The following is a 25,906-nucleotide window of genomic DNA, read 5'->3' as shown; positions in this document are numbered from 1 at the left end:
ACTGTGTGCTGTGGCTAAGCGCTTGCTATCCGAACCTGTGTTCGTATCTTGGTGAAGACAGATTTTGAATTTCTGGAATTTTAAGGCGCCCACGAGTCCACCCAACTCTAACGGGTGCCCGACTTAAGGTGGGGGAAAATAAAGGCAGTTGGTTGTTTTGCTGGCCACATGGCAGCCTCATTAATCATAGGCCAAAGAAACTGTTGACCTTAACATCATCAGTCTAATTACTCCAATACATCAAATACACCATAAGGAACTTCACTTTTACTACGCTTACTACTACTAATAAACAAAGCAACAAAACTAAAGCAAATTGAGAAATACTTTTAGTTTTCAACAACAACATCAATACAAAAGACTAGAAACATTCTGATTAAATCATACTTAAAATGAGTTGTAATTTATATTTCCATGCCTCGCCTGTAGGATGAAATTCTTGTAAGTTAATACTGGGGAGTGTGGACTGTTAAGTCAACAGCCATCAATGAGTATCATCTCTTTAGAAAAGTCCAAAATCTCACGCTTCAATGGGATCTGAACTCCACATCTTTTGGTCCCGAGACCAAGTCATTTACAAATGAGCCACCACAAATGATACCTCTTAAATTGACTGACCAAAGAATAATCTAAGACCTTTTGGTCTTATAATAAAAGTAATATTTTCCTGTCTAGGAGTGGCAATCATATTCCAGTAGAATACAAATAGTTTGAAGTGGAAAGTACCAGGAATTGACTTCAGATTAAAAGAGATATACCCTTAAAAAAGGGAAACAATTGAATAAAAGTCAAGTAAAAGGCTATGATCTTTTGTATATGAGTTGTGTATTTAATCTTCAAAAAAAAAGTTTTGAGCAACTTGATGCCATTCTAATATAACAATTGAAAGTGAGTATAACACAGTCCAATTGGTCTGGTGCAGGAGAGGGGCTGGGGATGAGACCTCTCTCACTAAACATATCCACTCAGACTAAAATACCATAAGCCCTGCAAACACACAGTAAGATGCTAGAAATCAATCAATAGCAGCGGAATGAAGAGTGAGTACTATAAACCGGCTGGCTTGTTATGGGCATGTGAAAAGGTATAGAGCCCCAGATAATGTTCAATGTTTCTTTTTTATTTAGAGTTATCAGTAACCGGTCTCAACCAAGTTCACTAAGACTAAGACTAAGACTAAGACTGCTTTATTGATCCTTACGGAAATTTGTTGTGATTACAAGGACTCGTTTCTCATATAAAGACAACACAACAGAAAAATACACATAAATACAACAGACAACATAAAGAGTTCATTCAGCGACTACACACAGGTATCTTGGTGCATTTCATGTTCCCTGATCAATGAGTGGCGGTGATAGAGTCTGACCGAGTGAGGTACGAACGAGTTTTTGTAACTAACTACTTTTTCAATAAGAACAAAGAAGAGTATTCAAATCAAGCAATACCACAATTTAAAGTTAAACAAGTTTGCATAATCAGGATTTCAATGTTTTTACCAGGTGCTGTGCTCATACCCGAATGGGTTCCTAATATTTTTAGTATTAAGCTATGCAGTTAGACCTTGAAGGCCTCAAAGCATTAGCATGCAACAAAAACAAGGCGATTTTACCATAAAATTGACATCAAAACAGAATACTTGTATGTAGCTAAATCATTGAAGAATGTGAAAAATGTCATGAATATAACATGAAAAACATAAAAATACTTTTTTTTTTAAAGAGACAATACCTCCTTTATGCATCTTATACAGCTATTATGTTGCTCTTAATAACTATTAAATGCTAGATATAAATAAAAAGAAAATTTTTTACCCCGTCCCATTTCCTTCCCTCCCACCCCAAATCCCCTCTGCCGAGAATAAATTCTTATTAAGCGAAGGTATAAACGTACTAGACTATATTATAATGATAGGCTTTTATATCAAGACTAAGAAGACTCACACAACATGTTCCTGAACATCAACTTATTAAACTCTTGAATTAATGGGGCAGAATTACCCGAAGAGTATAGACTGTTCAAGAAAAAGATTTTCTAGTTTTCCGGCTAAATTTCTATTATTTTTCTATACTTTGAAAACTTATGACAAGCTAGAGTACTCTCATTGTGATCAACGAGATCCTTTTCCTTGTGATATATATAAACTGTCAAATTTCTAGGAAAATCATTAGAGCTGTTTTTGAGAATTGCTCCCACCCACTCTTTGCCCACCTATAGGGTTCACCTCCAAAAGAGTGACTTGAATAGAGGTATTGTAATAATACAATTATTTAAAGATACAATTATTTCAGTAACAAAATTACTTTTATAGTATATTCATAGCTTCAGCTACATACTTGTTATAGTTTGTTTTTTTTTTCAATAAAAATACCTAAAATTAATTTTAGATACGGTTCTTTTCTATGATTTACATTTCTTTAATTGAATTTACAAATTGGAAAAAAAAATAGGCCATTCTTTCTATCGATGTGCTGCGTAGATGAAGGTACCTTTCTCTGCTTTCATAGTGACTGTAGGAGTGCGACGAGCTTTCTGGTCAGGGTCTAATCTCAGTTTGAAACTGGCAAAAGATTTAAAAGAATCTTGTTTATGAGGGAACACTGACATAATCAAATATGAAAGTAATTAAATTTAATTATCTTGTTATCTTATCTCATAAATTGCAGACGCTCCTTCAAAAGATAATTTCATACAAAGGGAAAAAAGCAAAAACATAAAAAATCTTTAAAAACAAAAAAAAAGCTTATCTAAAGGGGAACAACTTCATCCTTAAAACTATATCTACTAATAATATAGAAGTTATTTCCCTTAATTGATATCTACAAAAAAAAAAATTAATAACCAATAATTAATTAACTAATTCAGTATTTTTGTTATTGATTTATGTTCTGATAGGTACAAGAAATAATTGTTTAAAGTATCAACTTGATCACAGAAGTTAATTATATAAGTGGACTAAACCCAAACAAATTTAGCCATATATGTGAATATTGAAGTATTAGTTTCTTTGTTGCTATTAGACAAAATAATTACTAGCAATTAATCGTCTAATTGATTACTTTTTTTTTTACTGATTCATGTCTTGTCAATGTCGAAAAACTTTTGTGCGAAGTTTCAACTTGATACAAGAATGGGTGTGGGAAATATAACATATACACACTTTTTACCAGCCAGAAAAGAGTTGATAGAAGTTTTGTAATGAAGTAAAACTGTCTATACAATAATTAGTATTTTACTTTTATTTTACTTACTTTTTTATAATTCTACCAATTGTGGTTTTCATTTCATTCATTGCAAAGTTCTGACCTATACAATTTCTGGAAATACAAATATAACATCTATTTAGGAAATGATGCTGATTGCATGCTGATTTATTTTCAGTTGTTAAGCAGTGCCATACTGAGTGTTGGATATGTCAGTATAGAAGGAAAGGAGATTTATTAGCCAAGCTAGGTTCCAAACTGGACCAAACTGCTTGAGCAGGCTCAGGTGACTGTTTGCAAATGGATGAGAGAGAAGTGGCAACGGAACTGGGAAAATGGAAGCACAAGCAGGGAGGTATGGAAGAATCTGAAGGGACCCACTAAATCGGACAAATGGTGGCAACTAGACTGGAAAGAACAGGTAATGATTGCCAGGTTCAGAACAGGGCACTGCCCAATCAGAGCATACTTTGCCAAATTCAAGGCAAACTTTGACTTGCACTGTTGACTCTGTCAACTACACAAATAGACGATTGACCATCTGCCATACGAATGTGCAGTAGTACATAAAAACAATGGCAATCTGAGGGGAATATCTGGTATGCATGGTGAGTTAGCTCTGTATGGAGACAGGTCAACTCTACAAAAACGTGCCACCTTCACTGTCCAGGTTGTCAGAGAATAGTGTTCATTACATGGCGCCTCCCATGGATATGTCGTGTGGTTGTGGTAATAGAGTCTATCTAAAATGAATTAAATTGGAGTATTTAATAAGGATGACTGACAGTCCTCTCCAAGATTTAATCTTACAGTTCAACATTACAATCTGTATATTTTTAGTATTATAAATACAACAAAAATCTGTAGAAAAGATTTTTTTTAAATCTCCTTAGTTGCTGCATGAAAACTTAGCAAACAATCTAATCTCATAAAAAAAAAAAAAATTTTGAGGTGCAAGTGTCAAACATTAGTTTTAGGTTAGTTTTCTCAAGTTACAAGATTTTAAGAAACAAGATTTATATATCAATAGAAGGGTGTTATTATTCATTACCTAGGTCCTGCAGAGAATGGCACAAACTGAAATGGGTCCATGTTTTTTTGATTGTCTGGATGAAATCTTTCAGGCTTGTATTCAAGAGGGTCTTCCCATACATGGGGATTATGATGAAGTATCCATATGTGGACAGCAGTTCTAGTTCCTACAAAGTTAATTAAGAAATGTTTTAAGCCAATACAAAAAATTCTGTTTCACCATTAAAAAATAGTACAGTAATTTTTCAGTTGAGAATTCAAGTTTTACAAGCTAGATTTGTTTAAAATCATTTCTTTTTCTGAGTGCAGCTTTCATACTTGTAGCATGCTCAGTGTGCTATGGTCTTATTTCTTTCATGGACATGTGTGGGGATGAGGTATCTGGGGGAGGCGATATCTGGGAGGTTTCCATGCTGCTTTTAGGTGCACAGCTAAAACACCACAGCTCAAGCTGGGATTCAAACTCAAGCCTCCTAGATAAGTATAAGTGGTTTTTACAGCTCGGGCACATATCCTAATGCTTAAACTTATATGACTTCATCTTTAAAATGTGCAGACTTTTCTTCACAATTTTTTATTGTCTTGTGCACACACACATGAATATGTTTTATAACTTTTTTTAAGACCCAAATTACATTCGATTTAACTTTTGTGAGAGGTTCTTCCCTCCCTTTTATAGCATGCACAAATAGAACACATTTTTTTCTACTTAAACTAATCATTCCTTATTAAAAAATAATTTAACTTTTGCAATTTTCTGTTGTACAGAGCTTGTCTACAGAGTGATTTTACTATCTCACTTAAATTACATTTTATTGTAATGATTTTAAATACCTGGATTAGTTAACATATGTCATCAAGCACTAAGCTAACCTGCAGGTATAGTATATCCATTAACCTTCACATCTTCTGTCAGTTTGCGCTCAATGAATGGAACAGCTGCGTGGAGTCGTAACCCTTCCTTTATACACATTGTGGTGAACTCAAGCTTAGGTAGGTCAGACCTGCAGTATCAAAAGTTGCAACGCCGTTAGGATCAATTAGAAATATATAGGCATCTTGTATTACATTTCATGTGTTTGATATCCACAATCTATATATATGGAGTATGTAAAGACATGATTTTCATTCATAATGATGCAAGACCAAACAAAGGATTTCCAATTCTAATTTAGTAAAAACTAGTATCACCTTACAAATAAAAAAAAAACTAAAATATATTGAATTAACTTAAAAATGTAGTTTGTTCCCATCAATATCACATTAATTGTTTAAAACTCCTAGAAGTCATAACTTAAGTGAGTTACTGATTGAGAAGCTACAATGTTGGTGTTAGGATAGGATGACTATATGATGTAGTACTAGATATTCAACTCAAGAAAACATTAAGAAACTGGAACAGACACAAAATAGAGCAGTGCTATTCATAAGAAACGAATATTCACATTTGACTAAAGTAACACCTTTAGAAAAATCACTAAATTTAGAAAGCCTTCAGAGTGGAAGACTCAAAAGTAAAGAAGCAATTATACATAAAACACTGAACCATAATCTTCAAATACCAGAACAAAATTTAATAAAATACTCAGAAAGACACAAAGATAAAGGCACATTCCTTGTTCCATATTATGCTAGGACAAATTTGTACAAAGGCTCCTTCTTCCCTAGTGCTATTAGTGCATGGAATGTTATGCCTGAGCTAGCCAGGAAAACCAGGTACTTGGAAGAATTTAGGTCATTGGTTTATATCCATGACTGAATGCATGACGCGTAGGACGTTATCATCTTCTTTTTTGAAGTAATGTCTGTATTTTATAAGATAAGATAAGATATGCACAGTGGACTGAGAACATGGCGGTGTTTGAGACGTCTAATAATCTGCTAGTGAGGACAGTCTTGAACATTCATTTCAATCTTTTGAGATTTGCCAACTGTTTATTTTGGTGGTACACTGAGATTTTTAATTAAGTTAAGATAGTATTTTAAGAAACACTGTACTTGATCATGCAACTGTTTCTCTCACAAAAAAGAAGTATTGTTTTTCCTCTTTTTTTTCTGATACAAGTAGAAGTAAAGATAATAAACCAATTGTTTTTACAACTATTTTCATATAAAATGACACATGATTTCATAATAGATTTTTGTATACATTTAGGTAAAATATAAATAAAATAAAAAAAAAAGATTTAATACAAAAACTGTTATTCTGGATTGACATCTCAGATGGTTCCAGGTTTGAACCCTGCCCATCCCAAAGCCTGCTGTCCTGCAGGCTTAGGTTAGGATGTAATCTAATAATCTTCCATTCTGAAGAAAAGTCAAACATTTTACAACAACCAAATAAATGTCATAAGAAACTTGATATGCACAAACTGTTGAGGTTAGAAAACAATTGCAAATGCATGATGTGAGACCAAAAGATTAAAAAATAATGATATTGGACTAGAAGATATAGCATTCTTTGCTGCTCATGGCATAATATAAAACCCTTACCATTCTATGTATTCTTTATCTTGTAATACATCCACAATCTCCTCATAAACTTTCTCCTGGTACTCTGGGTGTTCAGCTAGGGCATACAATGTCCAGGTCATACCACTAGCTGTGGTGTCATGACCTTAAGTAAAAAAAAAATAAAAAAATTAAGATGCAGAACTAAATATATATAAAAAAAAGGAAATGATTGATGTACTGCAGAGTAGAAACATTTTAACAGAAAGGGAACCATTACTGAATGCGTTTTATTATATCAGTTGCTGTTCTTATGTAGCTTTAGTCCTAACTATATGTTCACAACATGTTAGATATATATATATATGTAGTATTAACTCATTTGCATTAGAGCTCTACTATGAAGCTCTACTATGTTCACAACATGTTAGATATATATGTAGTGTTAACTCATATGCATTAGAGCCTTACTATAAAGACATGGTTTTTTAATAATAATAAAAAAGTAAAGTTCCTCTTTCAGACCTTGCAATCAATAGGGCAGATGATGTAGCAGTCAGCTGTTTCTTTGGCCCTAAGGTTAACGGGGGTTTTGTGGTCATCACAATGACCTACGGCCTTTACTTTACCCAAAAATGTCTACCCATTAGAGCTGGGTGGAATCAGAGGGGCCCAAAGATCCTGAAATTAAAAATCCCAGTCTTCACCATGATTCAAACATGGAACCCCTAGTTTTGGAAGCCAAGCGCTTCACCGCTCAGCGACCACACCTGGTTTTTAATATAAGTGTTTCAATGTGTATAACAGTTTTCCTCTGAGATCTAGAGGGTTAAATTATTATTATATCATAGTCTATGAGGACCACATTTGTCATCCATGAAACTGAGGACTTGGCTGTGCATTTCTGTGTATCTGCATGTTACTGCTGAGAACTACTGAACCAAAATGCTCATCCACAAAATAGGTTTAATACTGCAGCAAATGATTGAATAAGCAGCTGTTACTTTCCACATTAATTTTTATATTTCCCCACTCATCCACATTACTTATTACACAAAACATAGAAAATTAAAAACTTCTTAGATCTACCATTGCATTTCTTGTTGGTTTATATATGTCTATATTTTTTTTTTAAATTACCTTCAAATAAGAATGTGTCAACCTCATTTCTGATCTCTAATGGACTCAAACCTTGTCCGTCTTCATCTCTGGCAGTCAGTAATGTGTCCAGAAAATCTTTACATTTTTTATTTGACACTAAATCAGGATCTGATGCCTTTCAAAACACACAGAAAATTAAAAAAACAAAACTATTTTAAATTTAATACTGGTACATGATAAAAGTAAAAATGAACAAAATTCTAGTCAATTATTTTGTTATGGAAACTATTTATCTCGAATTTTGTCTTGTAAGTTTTAGAAATGTATTCAGAAATAAACATTATTATATCCTATCCAAAATATCCTACAAGATGGAGATGATGTTAAGATGACTGGTTGCGGGTATGTGCGCTGAACTAACGTTAAGTCATCCTGATGGTCCACATTGATATTATACCTACTGCCATCCCCAGTCATCCTGATGGTCCACATTGATATTATACCCACTGCCATCCCCAGTTATCCTGATGGTCCACATTGATATTATGCCCACTGCCATCCCCAGTCATCCTGATGGTCCACATTGATATTATACCCACTGCCATCCCCAGTTATCCTGATGGTCCACATTGATATTATACCCACTGCCATCCCCAGTTATCCTGATGGACCACATTGATATTATGCCCACTGCCATCCCCAGTGTTCCACAAAACCAGGGGGAGGGGGGCATCTATTTTTGATTTAGACGTAAAAAAATAATACATAAAAAAAAATGTATGTTTAAGTCTAAGTAATTATTAATAGTTAACATCTTCAACCCATTTTGTATTTATTAAAGAGGAAAAAATTAGGTATTCGTAAATCATTTAAAGTTATATTAATTTAACACTTAAATTAACATTTCCTTTTCTATGAAACAAAATATCACAGATTTTATTAATGCTTTATACAAGTAACAAACCAAATGTCTTTTCTATTTCAAAGTTCACTAACCAATTCAAGTTTCCTTTTTTCTATAACTTCCTCTGCTTGCTTGTGCGCAATGTCACACAATTCGTAAAACCGTTTCCCTTGTGCTGTCAGACTGTATATAAACTCTAGATGCAGGTGTGGCTTTCTGTGATTGATTTAAAAATAACCACATAATGGCAATGCCTTTGATTGTAAAGATTAAGGATGACAGCAGTGATATAAAAATAATATTAGTGATAAAGTAAATATTATTTCTTAATTTCTATAGGGACAATGCAATGGCGTCACAATTGCATACAACCTTAATTACTCTGTACAGCAAATTTAAGTGTGATTAGAGCTAAAATAAATTTCTTTATGCCATAAAAAAATGTGTAAACAAGGATTTATATATTCAAAACACTAAGCTATTATTTTTAAAAAAAGATCATTCAATAGAATATGTAGCCTACTTACACTACTGACATCAAAAGAAAATACGAAGGAATATGATCTTAATTTTAAATTGATAATTTCAGGTACAATCATATAGTGAAAAAGTGAAAATATAATGTCATGAAAATAATAAAAGATTAATTGATTCCCTTTAAGTTTCAACTTTGTTTGATTTCATAATTATGTTTGCCCAAAAAATAGAAAAAAAAATGTAATTCAACACATGAATTTAATTTCTATTTCATTTACTAGTTGAGAAAGTAATATAATTTTAACAACTATTATGGCTATAAATGTAGAGCGAAAACAGAACCAAAATAAATGACTATAGGCCTACGTACAAAGCTCTACCTGACCATAACGATTGTAGTTCAGCAATTGCAGTAGTATATTTATTTTTAGACCTGGGAAAAGAAAAGTTAATTTGTATTATTGTTTTTGTTATTAGCTATTTAATGCAACCATCAACCTATCCATTCAACAAGTAATCAACAATATAATATATATATATATACACACACACACACAATCTCAAAGCAAATATCAAAACGCTTACTGGTATAATTACAATACTGTACCAGATGAAAGAAATCAAGGGGAAACAGAAGAAGCCATTGTTTGTTAACATTATTTGTTTGTTTTACACATTTTGGATGTTCCTTCAGATATGAGGGTAATTACATCCTAGCTCAACCCTCCTGCAAGCTGGCGAAGAATGGTGATGAGTAGGGCTAAAACCCTGAACCATAATTGTCATCCAATGACAGCCCAGAGCACTAACCACACAGTCAATCATTACAGAGAGGAACATCCTATAATTTACATTCATAAAAACTGAAAACATAATACCAGAATAGGAGATACCAAAAATTGGTTAAAGAGTTTTGATTGCAGTTGATCAATTAACCCATCCTTATCAGGTCACCATTTAGAAGACACTAAAGAGAGGAAAACTATAACAACCATTTTGTAGTTCCTAGCAAGTGCTTTGATTTAGAAAAACAAAAGAGTCAAGCCTCCAACCCACACCCTAAACATCACTGCTTCTATTGCCTTGTAGCATTACACTTGAGTAAGATTGACTTTTATACTCACCCTCTGGTCTGGCAATCTGACTGATAAGAAAATGCACACCTCAAGATGATGTCCAAGGCATCCAGATTGATCAGATTATACATGTCAAAAGACTGCCCATTTTTTGCAAACTCACCAATTTTGTCCTAAACAATGTTTGTAGTCATATCAAAAATGAGTTAGTCATGTTGAAAGTAAGAAGTCCAATTATTAAAATAATAATGTAGTTATGTTACAACTAAGTACTATTACAAACAAGTTGGTCATGATATGGATAACTTAAGTCATGAATGTGTTAGTCAAGTTACAATTTAGCAGGTAAACTAAAGACCTATTCACTATCAAACAATGGTTTTAACTGGAATGCTATGAACAATTCCTGAGATATAATTCCTTGACCGTAGAAGAAGAATACAAAACAAAGTTTAACAAGAAAACTAATAGTAAAAGAGCATGAAGAAAGGACAGGTCTGTCTCTTCTTTTACATGCCAATGCAGATGGAAATTGATGGTAAGGGATTGGGAACCTAGTTTGTAGCCTATGTATCTGTGATGATTTCTATTTATTTATTTCTTGATATTTCTTCTTATATTAATATGAATTATTGATCAAACAGAATCATCACACTAGAGATTACATGAATGAGTTGATAATACACTAAAGAAACATCTGTGTTCTCTGTTAACTTCTTTAATAAACTTCTTTAAATTACACATATAAGTGAATTCTCAATTCAATAATGTGAATTAAATATCTTCATAAAATGAAACTTTCTAATACTACAACTTAAACTGATATAATTAATTACTGAAATAACTTTATGATACAAATTCAATTAAAGTAACTTTAACTGCTGGACACCCAATCGTGTAAACATAAGACCATTACTATCAAAAAACATTAAAATGCGAGGAACCCAACTGACTAACTTTCTCCTAATTTATACTTTTCTAAATTGTACTTTCCAGATTCATAAAAACTTCTCCCCTAAACATTTTATTAACTGTGACCTTCTAGAAGCTGACGTATGCTATTTTTTTACCTTAACCTCTTTCTCTGATTGGATGACTATAATTAACATGTTTACTCTGGGCTTCTAGAAACTGGTCGAATTAGGTCACAGCAACGACTCGTGACAGTATCCATTTTTTCCAGAATTAATACTGAACTAATAGTTATAAGCTAAAAACACTCACATTAAGGATGTCAGCACACTGATTATACACCTCCACATAAGGCTTTAAAATGTCAAAATGAAAAGCAGGTGTCAGTAGCCTTCGACTACGGGCCCACTTTTCTCCATTGGCAATAAGAAGTCCTTCTCCAAGCCACCGAATCCCCATGTCATAGGGACTAGAGCAATATGGGTTTCTTGTTTTTGGTGCTGAAATGATATATATAAGATAATTTTAGAATGATACATATTTATTTAGTGACTTTTGGGTATTATCAGAAACGATTAGTGCCATTTAATCTAAACAAATTAAAAGAAGAAAATCCAGCAACAATGGAGGATATTATCAGTGGCATAGCTAGGGTGGGGGAGGAGGAGGAAATTTGAAAATCCCCCAGACCCTCACTTGAGGGGGCCCCAAATGAATGTTATTTTCATTAAAAATTAAATATTATGCAAAATGCAGGGGCCCCCAGAAAAGTCAAGCCCCCTGGGCCCCCAAACAATGGAAAATTCCTAGCTACGCCCCTGGATATTATAAAATAGAATATTTTGGTACACAGTTCATGTTTAGATAATCCAAGAATGAACCCTAATCCTTTTGTAAATGAGCAGATAGAACTGTTGAGAATATCTCTAAAAGCTAAGTATTGAGAACAATTACATTAAACTAGTTTATTTTAACTAAAGCCAAACAATAAACAGGATGTTACCACATAGCTACTGAACACTTATGCTGATCTCCCTTTTACAAAATATAACAATAACAAAAATCTCCAAAAAGAAACATAACGTACCTGATGATTTGAGAATGGTCTTTACAACATCTGGATGGTAAGTGATGACTGCTGGGATGAATGGACCTGCCCACACCAAGTGGAAGTAGCAATACTTTTTGGCATTTTCAAAATCAAAATTGAGACCTTCTTCATTATTTCCTGGGAACTAAGCAAAAAAATAAATTTGAAGACCTCTTAAGAAGGCAACTTTGTGAGATTAAAAAAAAAAAGAGGTTATTGTAAACCATGAAAACCATTAGTTTTAACATGTTTTTATTGACATGTTATCCTAATTTACTATCCAATTTATCATGTATACCAAGGCAATTTTCAATCTTTGAAATTGATAAAGGGAGAACACTAGAGAATAAAAAAAACAAAACTTTATAATGTATTTGTGTTGAAAGCTTTTTATACGATTTTTAAAAAAATACATATGCCATTATAATGCCAATACATATGTGTGTTAGTGTATCCTGGAATCTCAAGGCCCTACTTGCTTTGAGGGCTATTTTCTTTCTTTTGAGTAGCATTTTATAGGATTACTTAAAAATATGACAGTAAATATGCTTATTTTCTGCAATGACCCTTTACATTTAGATTCTGATTCAGATCTAGAACTAAGAGACAGTATAGATCACATTTCTTTAATTCCAGAGAATCTAGAAGCCCTAGATTTTGACTTAGATCAAAATCTAGCCTCTAGCTGTTTAGAACCACAAAGACATGTACATGTAAAAATGACATGAAACAATTTCTTATTGATAAACATTTTTGTTTGGATGTTTCTTCAGAACTGAAGATAATCTATAAATACTAGCCCAAAACTCCCGCATGAAAAGGGGGGGGGGGGAGTGGACTGTGTTTGAACCCGGCACCACTGAACAAATAACAGTCCAGAGTTACCACACAAACATCCTATTGGCTACCTATTGGGTCAGTACAAGAGAAAAAGATTCAGGTGTTAGAAAAAGTAAGCATGCATAGCAAGAGGTGTAAAATGATGGGTCTAGACTTATTGGCGACTAGTCATAGTGGAGTTGGATGACAAAATTGTGAACACAACTGCAGCAATACAAGAACTAAAATCTTGACAGGGTGATTTCAATTCAAGGATATAAATAGATATAATACATGACATTTAGGCTTCAGTCTTTTCTGTATAATTGCTACTTTACTTTTGAGTCTTCTCTCCTGAAGGCTTTCTAAATTTAGAGATTTTACTAAAGGTTTTACTCTAGTCAAATGTGAATATTCGTTTGTTATGAATGTCACTGTTCTATTTTGTGACTGTACCAGTTTCTTAATATTTTATTGAGTTGAGGGTCCCGAACAGAGGACGCATATTTTATTATTGGCCTTACCAAGGTTAGATAACATTTTAGTTTTATGTTCTTATTTGATTTATAGACATTTCTTTTAATAAACCCTAATGCTTTGTTTGATTTGTTAATAGTTTCATCAATATGGGAATTCTATGACAGTTTTTCATTTATTATAACACCTAGGTATTTTGCTTTTTTAGTCTGTGTTAATGGTTTACCATGAATAAGATAAATGAAATTTATTTTAGTTTTTTTTGTTACTCTTAATAACTGACATTTATCTGGGTGAAAAGCCAATGCTAAAATTGTATTCCCATTTCTGCAATTCATATAATTCTCTTTGTAAAATTTCTGTAACTTGTTTTGTTTTTATTGTTCTATATATTATGCAATCGTCTGCAAATAATCTGACTTTTTTTCATGAACTAATGCAATTTGGTAAGTCATTTATGTTAATTAATGAAAAGTATATATAGTTGATTTAATAGTCAAAGATTTAAATTTGGTAAACAAAATAGTCTAGTTATAACTTTCGGTAACTTCAAATAAATAAATAAAACCACCACAAACAATCATCCCCTGGCCACACCCAAAAGGTGTCTAGGTAAGGATGTTTTAGAAATGTGATTTTCTGTACAGTTAATGAGAGTCAATCAATTAATACTCATGTTCAAGATGACAATGTATAAGAGTTTACCTACCATGTGCAATGTTCCAGTCAGGTAGCTATAGTTTGGTATAGTTGGCAGCTTGAAGTATGCTTTACGGTAGTAATAGATCTTTAAGGCATACTTGACAACAAAGTATGCCAATATGGCGGATATAATGTAGGTGACTAGCATATTTCACTGAAATCAAATAATAAATAAATAAAAAAATAGAGATTGAAAAAAATAGCAACAATAATATGACAAAAGTTCGTGCAGTCAATCACGTTCTTAGCTTCCGTCAGTCACGAAGCTACTATGTATCTCAAGGAAATCAGGTCTGGGTATTAGAGAACAGGGCAGCCGCGAGGGTTGTGGCCGCCTGCGTGCGAAGTTAAAAAATGCCGCCCCCCTTTTTTTTTAGAAAAAAATTTATTAAGACTGAGTTGGACACTGTACATTAAGCGCTCTTTGATTTAATCCATTTTTGTACCATTTCTTTTTCTTTTCCTATTCGCATCGTTGTCGTATCCCCATTCCCTCTAAGATTTTTTATTTTCAATTTTAACTTTGCATTTTTTTGTAAAGAATGTAATGAAAAAGAAAGTAAACTATGTTTTAAATATAACACACTTTTTAGGTTTTATTTTTCATTTATATGTATAGAATCCAAATTTAGGTAATGAAATTTCACTAAAATGAGTCAGTTTCACAAACCTATATATAATATGTTTATAATCAGTTGTTTTTTCCGAATAGTGTTGCAAAAGTTTCTTCATGGAAATAGAATCGAAGATGCGGCAGGTCTTCGCTCAAGTCGGTAAAGGGTTTGATTCCGGGCGGGACTCGGCGCTAAACGTCTGCTGGCCTTTTTCTCTTAGTAAGAAGAGAGAATTTTTAAAAGGCTAATATTAATGTGTTTTCTTTCAGAACGCACTATTCATCCTAATAAAAAAAAAGTCGAGGGCCATATTAAATCTAATAATAAAGAGGCAGCCCTGGCCAATAGTATTATGCGAGGGACATTCTAGCTAGGCCTAAATATTGCGTACGTACGTCTGTAATGGGCGTGAGCTTTTTAACAATATTCTTCGTGTTAAGTAAGACGTCTCTGTCGCGGAGGTTTTTTTTCACACAAAAGTCGTCACTATTATAAAGTGCAATAGGCGGAAGAAATTCGACTATTCTGAGACAAAATAAAATCCAGAAGAATAGCACTAGCGGAGACGTTTTAAAATGTTTTCTTGAAAACGTTTTGACCCATATTGTTGCTTAAGCGCCTCGCAAAAAGCGGTTTACATTTAAAACAATCTTATTAGAAGATAAAACGCCGTCTCCTACTTAAGAAATTTTATTTTTTGAACATGTAATTTTACTAATATTCAAATAAATTACACTGAAAATAAAACATGTTTTCGCCGCCCCCTCTCTTTGTTGTTAGTTGGTCGTTGACTTGTCGCTACATACAGCTAGCTAGTACAACTGAACCAATGAAGACGTTTTATATAAATAAGCTTTAAATAACTTGAACAAACTTCTTATGTAAACAAAAAACAATATAATTTTTATTACAATTTTCACAGATTTAAATTGAGATAGAGATCTAATATTGATGAAATTTACTGATATTTAAACGAAATCTAGCTCACCACAAAATAACGTCTATATTCTTTCAAGTTTCAAGATTGTCTGCCGTTTTACATTTGAATTATGCTAATTTCATCATCTTAAATGCATAACCACCAATCAATCGCTTAACCTCTTCTTAACGCCGCCTAGGAAACACACACACTCTACAACACCTCTTTTTGTCAGGAAGTTGCGCCCCCTCCCCCCAATTCGAGATACAACGTGACAATGTTTTAAAATTGACTTTCTAAAATTCTAATTACTAGATCTATCTACAGGGCGGGCTATTCAACTCAAAACAAATATTACAAACAACCCACGAAAATTCAAAGTCAGGAAAGAGTCGGCGCTTATGGAAAAACCCGTGGGAAACCCTCGCGTTTTTCTTCTTAAGTTTCCAAAATAACTTCTTATTGTGCAAATGTCGTCTCTACCCCCCTCCTCCTAGTGTTCAAAGGATAATGGAATCAGTAGAATTTAAATAAAATATTTTTTTTTTAAATTATTAAACCAAAAATTTAAAGAAAAATTATTCTTGGAAATGATTTGGCCGCCCCTTACATTCGGCCGCCTGCGTGCAATGCACACCTTGCACAATAGGTAGCGGCGGCTCTGTTAGAGATGGTCGGAACGATTTCACCCACACAGCAGTTTTCCCTCTTCTAAGCAGCTGATGTATGTAAAGGAACGGTAGGTGCCAATAGATTTTAGGATCAGCTATATCATCAATTGCATTGCTAGGGATTTGGAGGGAACTGGGGGGGGGGGCTTGGCCTCTTTAGGGACTTTCGCATTTGGCCTCCCCTCTCTTAGCTATATGGCACTGAATATCATTCAGGATGTATTATAGACCCGTGATCAATCTGTCTTAAGAGTCACCAAGTCCTGATTTTTTCATCAGCCTTGATTTCCGAAGCCTTTGCCGTGTTTGGGTACAGCTGCAAGCAGCAGAGGTTTAAATTCTGAGTTTTCCTTCTTCTAAAGTGGTATCCAGTCCAAGAGAACAGGTTTAGGCTCCTTTGCAGCTACTCGCCTTTGCTCCTTCTCCTGACATTCCGCAGGACCAATATCTAGGCCACACGTGAGGGCCAGGAGCAGGACTGGTTGTTAGATCTAGAAGCATTATAACATATGCAAGTTATTGGAAGAATTTTTTAGGCACCGGTATTGGAGTTCTGATATCCATTACCACTTCCGGCAAAGCAACCTTATGAACCCTAATTTATGAATAATTTACAAATAATCACACACACACACACACACAAATACACATAGAAACCTTATAAAATACTTTGAAAGACAAAATGATTTAGGCTCATGTTTCTTATTCCACATGCTGGGACATAGTGGTACAAGTAGCTATGCGTACTTTCTTTCATATAGTGATTAGTGACTGGAGCGGATAGCCCGAATCAGTACAATCAATGACTTGGAAAGATTTTTCTCTTATAAGCTTGCAAGACTAAGTTTATAATAATGTTATTGTTTATCTTATCTTATAAAATACAGACGTTACTTAAAAAACAACAACAGAAGATTCTAAGCGTCATGCGTCTGTTTGAAGGAACGCCATAACTTAAAAGTTAAGATAAATAACCATCAGCAGTGTAATTCACTTTGCCATCACCTGCTGGTATGATAATACTTCACTAGCACAAAGACTTAGACTAAATAGACTAATTAAAAAAGCATCGTATATCACTCGAACACAGCTACCATCTATTGAGGAGCTTTTTCATACAAGATGCCTTTCCAAAACACTCACGATTCTTAAAGATAACCTGCACCCATTAACCACTGTTGCATAACCACTAATAACCACTGTTACATAAGATCTGAACGAAGTGGTCGTCTCCTTTCCATTAGGACTAAAACAGAAAGATTTAAAAACTCCTTTATCCCACTATCGGTCAGAGTGTTACAAGATCTAATTAGAAGTCTAATTTATAAAGCGCTGGTTATGAGTGTGTATATATTTTCGTGTGTAAATGTTGTTCATATTTGCATCTATATTGTTATTGTTACAGTAGTTACGCTGGGGTTGCCAATTGTAATCAAACTGAATTTCCATTTGATTGGATCAATAAAAATTATCATATCTTATCTTATCTAAATACAAGCCCAAATATTTAAAAGAAACATATTATGGCTGAATGTATTTTTAAACAAGATTACAAAGAGAGTTTGTGTTACACAAACTCAGAGGCGGCCCCCGTCGAAGTCGGATCCCTGTCGGATCTGCCTATTCGCAAAGAATATTCAAGAGGTTATTTAATTTTGATGGTCAAAAGTAATAATGTTTCAAAGATTCATTTGCCGTTGTAAAAAATGTTTTTTTTTGTTTTGTTTTACATGTTTCGGGTGTTCCTCCTAAGTTTAAAATAATTCACTTCTCGCTGGATGATGGAGGATGGCAACAAGCAGCCTGGTCGTACAGTCTGCGTGCTGGATTGTCGTTCGGATTTATCGATGGTCCCTGGTTCAAACCCTGCATGCTCCCACCCCCCGTCGTCCTACTGGAGGTTTGTAATTAAAAAACAAAAAAAGGAAAAGAACAGAGATCAACAGAGATATCGGCATTTTTATTTAAATGGAAATAGAATGAGGATGTAGATCTACCTATATTAAACTTCTGATTTAGCTCTCTACTAGATCTAGATCTAAAATATGAACTTGGAATAATGTAGCTGTAATTTAGATAAGATTTGTGTAAAAAAATATCCTAGATAATCTATCAATAGACTGAATGCAACATTAAATTTAAAAATAGTATATTAGTTTTAGTATATTATAACAATGCATTATTATCAAAACGTTTGGAAATCAAAATCTACACTTTAAGTCTAGAAATTGAAATTCTACATCTTAATTTAGTCTATTTTAGTCTAAACTAGATCTAGAAATCTAAAATAATTTTAATTAGAATATAAATCCAGATCTAGATATACTGTAATAAAAATCTAGATCTAGTTTAAATCAAGATATCATTCCTTTTTTAAATGCGAGTCACATAACGAGGCTTAATAAACATTACTATACCGAGTTCTTTTAGCATTTCATTTAAAGAATTAATTCCATATAACGTCAGAGGGAAAAAAACACTACGTCACACGGCCTAGCTAGACTAAAAATCGCCTTCATCAATACGAGCCATTTATCGAGTGTTTATAGCCATTGGTGCATCGAGTGCGTTCTTTTAGCATTTCATTTAAAGAATTAGTTCCATATGACGTCAAAGGAAAAAAAAACACTACGTCACACGGCCTAGCTAGACTAAAAAAACGCCTTCATCAATACGAGCCATTTATTGAGTGTTCATAGACATTGGTGTACCGAGTGCTTTCTTTAAGCATTTCATTTAAAGAATTAGTTCCATATGACGTCAAAGGAAAAAAAAAACTACGTCACACGGCCTAGCTAGACTAAAAATCGCCTTCATTAATACGAGCCATTTATTGAGTGTTCATAGACATTGGTGCACCGAGTGCGTTCTTTTAGAATTTCATTTAAAGAATTCATTCCATATGACGTCAAAGGAAAAAAAAAACTACGTCACACGGCCTAGCTAGACTAAAAATCGCCTTCATCAATACGAGCCATTTATCGAGTGTTCATAGACATTGGTGCACAGAGTGCGTTCTTTTAGCATTTCACTTAAAGAATTCATTCCATGTGACGTCAAAGGAAAAAAAAACACTACGCCACACGGCTTAGTTAGACTAAAATATGTTTTCATTACTACGAGCAATTTTTCGAGGGTTAATAGACATTGGTGCAACGAGTGCGTTCTTTTAGCATTACATTTAAAGAGTCCATTCATATGACGTCAAAGAAAAAAAATTCCATTACCTCACAATAGGCTAGTATCGGTACCATAAAAAAATGTCTTTATTTACACGAGATATTTAAGGAGGGTTCATAGACATTGGTGCACTGAGTTCTAATAGAATTTATTTAAAGAGGATCAATGCCGCATTGTTTTTGCGTTTTTTGTCTGTCAGTCGGTCTGTCCGTCATCTTAATATAAAAAATCAACAACTAAAAGCTATTAAAAATTGATTAACCTTTATTTTACGTTTCAAAACATCGCAATAATTTTAGGTATAAACACAATTGATTTAAGTTTATATATTAGATTGTTCCGGAATTTTGTATAAATAGTAAAAGAAAAAGAGAATTCCAGATAAATGTAATAGCGTTAATTAAATTTGTTGGATGGTCTCTTATAAAAATTAGAAGAACTACAGCCTTGTACTTTGGTGTTTGGGTGTTGTTTTCCTTAAAAATCGGAACATAATATTAACGATAATTAGATTTTTTTATTTTTTAGGTAGAAAATTAATTAAACTGTGTGAGAGAAGTGAGTTAAAATATTTTTCATAAAAATCCGGAATAACATTATTTCGTAAATGAGAAGATTATTTGTTTATTAATTAGAAGAAGGAGTTCAAACAGTTATTTGGCGTTAGAAGATTTTTAAATAAATTCGGAAATTTTTGGCGACGATTTGTAAGAAAATGTATGTAATGTAAGTTGATTTCTTTTCAAAACATAATCCGGAACATTCTTTATTGATTACAAAACTTTTATGTTATGTTTCAGCAAAAAAATTAAATGTCTAAAAAGTGATTTTCAGTTAAAATTAGAAGAGCGCATGAGGCGCCCTGACCGCACTTCCCCATGGTGGAGGCTGTCCAGGCCTGAGCAAGCTATTATAGCACAGTGCAGGACAGACCACTGTCCTGTTGGCTCATATTTCTCGCGGCTATGGCCAAATTTTGATTCACTCTGCCCCCGCTGTAAGGAAGAAGAGGAAACCGTGCCTCATATTCTGTTTGACTGCCCCAGACTTGCTGATCTCCGTCTCGACAGGTCTGGTAAACCCAAAATTCTCGACCTGTATGGTGACATTAATGCACTACGCAAGACAGCAGGGTTTCTGTCCAGGGCTTTTGCAAGAGAGGATTTGAGCCTCTCAAGCCCTCACTCTAATGGAGTTTGATGGTGATGATAATTCAATGCGTATTTCTTGTTCTTTTATTTTCCTTTTGTTTTCTATTTCATTTGGGGCCACCCTATCTACTTCGTCTATGGCCTCATATTCGCTTTGCCTAGGACCCAAGGCCGGCCCTGAATGTAACAATGTTTTTATAAGACGCAAGTCAAGGCGAATAATTAGAATATCGATTATTTATATACACGAACGAAACCAAATGGCTAAGATCTCTACAGGCTTATTTTTAATATATAGTTATAGAATAACAATCTACAGAAAACAAACACTTCGTTAGCGGTATGGATATAGTAGACTAAAATAAAATAATGAAAGTAAAATAATAATAATAATAGTTAGTAATTAACAAGGTAGGGCCTAAAAATCGTGATCTAAAATTGAAATTAATTAAGGAAATTTAAAAATATAAAATAACGGAACAAAATTCACATTAAATTAAGAATATTAGCTAAAATAAAAGCTAAAAAAATATGTATGAACAGAAATTGAACTAATAATTATCATGAATAGGACAAGCGAGTTTAAAACAGAAAATTATATGTTAGTTTTAATCATTAATCATACTCCATTTTAGTTTTCAACATCCATCTATTTCACTTTGTATTTTTATTTGTTTGTTTATAAGTTTCCTGAAATGATTGAATTTAAAGGTTCTTTAAAACATGCTATGTTGAGTTCAATTAGATTGGGAATGTTTTGGGGGCCCTCTGTATTGTGGAGTGTATGTGCGTGTTTCTGATGCAACAATTAGTAAAGGTGAGCGAAAGGTTTGGTTGTGTAGGCTGAGTAGATTCTGATGAAATCACGATGTCTGTTACATAAACAGAAGAGTGAGGGTTGAAGTGGGAGAACAAGTGAGAGACGGGTTAGAGCAAGACGTGTATACAGTGGTGTAGCTAAGGTGGGGGGAGGTGGGTCCAAATTCAAAATCCACACCGGGCCCCCACTTGATGGATCCATCAAATCAATGTCCTAAGTTTTGTTGACATTTAATATTACACCACTGCCATTTAATCTTGCTGGAGTCAAAAATACTAGACAGTATTGATCTAGAATCTAGATGATATTATAGATGACCTTTGTTGAACAGCAAGCACGACTTGAGGCGATATGAATTGTACCAATTGGAATTTAGACATATTTCATTTACTAAGTACATTATCTCAAGCAATGATGTCGAATGTCAAATTGCAGGGACCCCTAAAAAGGTCAGGTTCCCCCTCCCGTGCCCCCAAATCCCTAGCAACGCCACTGCCCGTATAGGCTACATTTATGTTGAAGTTGATATATATTTTTTTTTCGCCGGGGGGGGGGGGGGAAATCCTGGCAACGCCCATGCCCAAAACACAAAAAAATGCAAAACGTCTAAAGACTTTATCTAGCGTTTGGACGTCTTTGTTTTAGATCCGCCGTTGCCTCTTGTACTCGTAAATGCAAAGCATTCACATTTTGACCTCTAAAATAATCTTTCTTCTGTGCTGTGGTCTACATACCAGCAACTGGAGCTGAGCTTAAGGTCAAAAAGTGTAACTAAAAGTAGTTATCTTGGTGTCTTGAATTCACTGATTGGTTGGATAACAAAAAGACATTGATCAAGTTCAACAACATTGACTAAATATGCATGTTCATCTATACCTCTTCCAAAACCGTTTTCCATATGCATATACAAAAAAAAAAAAACAACAGCTACGATTGCAGTCTCAAAAACAACATACTGACTACATGCATAAATGCAAACTAGTATGTATGTCAGGGGTTCCAAACCTGTGGGTCGCGACCCCCTTGGGGGAGCCGAATGGCAATTGGCCGGGGGTCGCCCAAGACCATTGTGAATATGGATTTTTTTTTTCTCTATTTCGACTCTTGTAAAATTTGACACTGTACAAAGTTTTTCATTGGAAGTTAATATCCTTTTGTTGTTGTTTGTGAAGGAGTGATTCAAATATATTAATTGTCGCAACATACATATTACATATTTTTACTAGTTTAAAGTAATGTAACATTAAGCATAGCGCAACGATGTGGAGTCGTAGTTATTATTTGTATGGTAACATCGTGACGATAGTGAACTGAGATTCTAGCTAATAAATACGTTCTCGATGAAATAGTCCATGAAATAGTTTCATCAGGGAAGAACCCGTGGAAGTTAAACATTAAGAGCAAAAAATATTACGTATATTTATTTACGGTTTGGTTTTACTTCGTAAGCGGGAATTGAAAAATTCCTGTGCATCATTTGTAACAAAGCTTTAAAATGAGAATCCCTGTAACCTAAATAACTGCAGCGTTCTATTGATATTCAACATCTGAGCTTTGCAGACATGGAGACCAAGTAATGTAGAGGTATGTTTAGGCATAGAAATGATTTATAAGACGAGCTTCTCTTTTGCAAACCACTGGAAACGACTACAACACGAGATGTATATCAGAAAGTTGATTCATTTTTTTTGGAAAAAGTAGAATATCTCATTGAAAACTAGTAGTGATGTTTGTATAGATGGCACAGGAAGTTGGCCAGTATGACGGTCTAGATTTCAACGTCTGCTACTGAATGAGTCACCGAAAGTCATCGGAGCTTCCCGAAATCGACGTATAGTAGAAACGAAGACACAGCCCAATGATTACAAGAAGGAATGAAAAACTTCACTACAAGGACCTAAAGCAGCATGTTTCGAGTTGTCTGATAATAGTCCGATACATCACAATGTAACTTCACATTGACAAACAAACTGTGACGGCGGTTCTCCAGGTTTCTGCTCCATGTTGCCAAATGTATCAACTCTCTATGAGGAAAATGACATGAAACAAATCAAATGATAATTGTGAAAGAACATTTGTGAATGCTTGCGGACGATATTTCATCATACTCTCCAAATCTGACACAGCTTGCACTTGCCAGAAGTCCATTCACAGTCAAAAGTTGAAAGTGTTCCGGAGACAGAAAGAGTTTATTGAACTCATTAATAGAGATGTAGCGAAAAATGATTTCATTTAAATGTCAGTAATACAAATCTGGATTTTGTGTTTGCACCCTCCTCTTTCATTTTCAATACTATATTTTTGGGTAACTTGGGTTTACCAGCCGTTTATTAATCAAGTATAGCTAAATACAGAAGAAAAAAAAACTTGATGCAGAAAACATCCTAATTTGGGTGAAACATAAACAATAAGAAACTGTTGCAACAATAGTAGCAATGTAGTTTACTATTACCCTAAGAACTATCCATGCTCCTCCAAGCTTTTGAAATAGTCACCTACGTATGGAACATGGATACGGTGGATACCAAATGGAAAAGTTGATGAATGCACGCCATAACATTGTATTTACTTGGAATTCAACTTTATGAAGAAATATATTTCAAGACTAGATGGCGATGATATATTGTTTTGTCATTAAAGATACACATTTTGAAACTACATTCACATCTGGACTACGTTTTCTACCATTCGCACAAGCACAGTTACTTGGACATAGAAAAACGAAAATAATTTTACTTTTGGGGGGTCGCCGCATAATTGGGTATAGCAAAAAGGGGTCGACGAACTAAAAAGGTTGAGAACCGCTGCACTAGAGCATTGCATGGGTTGCATGAATCAGGCTTAATCATCAAAGAAAACCAATAATTTTGCAGCTTAGTCTCTAATTAATATGCAAGACTAGATTAACAAATGATATGCTTACCGCAGGGCATAATTATATTTTCTTAGGAAGCAGCCTATAGCGTCTGTAATACTGTATTTTATAAGCTACACGACCGCTTACGAATGAAGCGTTTGATAGCCTATTTATCATTTCATTATATATAAGGTCCACATAATTTAGACTAGAGGTAGGAATACACAGAATTAAACCAAAGAAATCATAGCGTTTCAAGCAAAACAAAAAAAGAATTCTTTGTAAACGCTATGAGCGCGCAGACCAAAACATATAAACAAACCTAAACCTAGAAATTTAGATCAAGGCTTAAACCTAGGCACTAGATCAGCGGGTCTCAACCTTTTAAGACCGGCGACCCCTTTTAACAAATACCCCACTCTGCCGCGACCCCCCCCCCCCACACACACACACATACAGAAATAGAAGAGTAGACAATAACAATCCATATTTTTGATGGTCTTAGGCGACCCCTGGCAAATCGTCAATCGACCCCCAAGGGGGTCGCGATCCACAGGTTGAGAACCCCTGCACAAGATCTTTTATTGTTTCATTAACAACTTCCAGGAACCTAGATCTAAAAGTAGTTTTCAAAATGCATGTAGCTAAATCGCAAACAGTAGAGATTTTGCTAGCGGTTTAGTGATAGGCATATATAATGACAATAATGTATCAAACACAAATATCGACTTAGCGGTTGATCTACGTGCTTAGAAGGCGTCGTATGGTAAAACTAAACTTTATTATTTAAACAAACAAACAAAAAATACAATCATTATGCCTAAACACTGATAGGCCCAAATATAAATCACACATGCAATAGATTACAGTTCTGTATGTAGATCTAGATCTTATGAACAAAGGAAACAACTGAATGTATCCAAAAAATCTCAAATGTTACTTTTTCACGTAGGACCAGTAGTTTTATACATTAGGCTACATTTAGATCTCGTCTAGGTATATTTTATAGGGAAACAGAAAAAACAACTTCACTTCTGCTACTCACGGCAATTTTGTTCCCTGTTGCCTTATTGTTGATTAGTCTCTACTCAGAGACCAGGCCAGTGTGTTAATATTGACCTCTGACCTCTTTCTACACGCTACTCTTTTGATATACGTCTACAGAGAAGAAAAAAAAAAACTTGGCCTACTTTTCAAGCCACAGTTACATCGCGTGTAAAAACGGGGGGAAAAATGTACGCTTGACACAAATACGTCCGAGTACCGGGCTGTCTTCAATACGAGACAAATATTGGGGAAAAAAAAAAGTCTTAGTTGTTTGATTCGATGTTTTACGCTTCAGTTCATCGGGTGGAGTAGTTTCCGACTGTCATCAGGATGGGCCCAAGTTCAAACCTTCCCCGCCTCCATCTCATTGTGCGGAAGAAGGTTAGGACTTTGACGTTAATGG

At 34.2% G+C, this 25,906-nt stretch overlaps 1 protein-coding gene across 7 annotated transcripts; it reads right to left on the bottom strand.

The window, feature by feature from the left end:
* Positions 1-314: 314 nt before the first annotated feature.
* LOC106057391 (cytochrome P450 4F4-like) lies at positions 315-25,624 on the bottom strand. Of its 7 annotated transcripts, none has more exons than XM_056007704.1 (13): positions 25,502-25,624; positions 14,252-14,398; positions 12,244-12,391; positions 11,469-11,656; positions 10,293-10,417; positions 9,539-9,601; positions 8,784-8,907; positions 7,827-7,962; positions 6,729-6,852; positions 5,109-5,239; positions 4,255-4,402; positions 3,252-3,317; positions 315-2,560 (listed from the first exon to the last, which is right to left on the bottom strand). In XM_056007704.1, exons 2-13 carry the CDS (start codon positions 14,390-14,392, stop codon positions 2,461-2,463), a joined length of 1,494 nt encoding a protein of 497 aa, XP_055863679.1. In that variant the 5' UTR covers positions 14,393-14,398; positions 25,502-25,624; the 3' UTR covers positions 315-2,460. The 7 variants fall into 7 exon arrangements, with proteins under 7 accessions (XP_055863679.1, XP_055863681.1, XP_055863680.1 ...); XM_056007706.1 differs by having other exon boundaries at positions 25,397-25,509; XM_056007705.1 differs by lacking the exon at positions 25,502-25,624 and adding an exon at positions 25,324-25,471.
* Between the last annotated feature and the right edge of the window lie 282 nt (positions 25,625-25,906).

Source organism: Biomphalaria glabrata, chromosome 13 (genome assembly GCF_947242115.1).
Source record: "Biomphalaria glabrata chromosome 13, xgBioGlab47.1, whole genome shotgun sequence".
Classification (NCBI taxonomy): domain Eukaryota; kingdom Metazoa; phylum Mollusca; class Gastropoda; family Planorbidae; genus Biomphalaria; species Biomphalaria glabrata.
The sequence above is the reverse complement of the archived record's forward strand: the minus strand, read 5'-3'. Positions and strand labels throughout refer to the sequence as shown.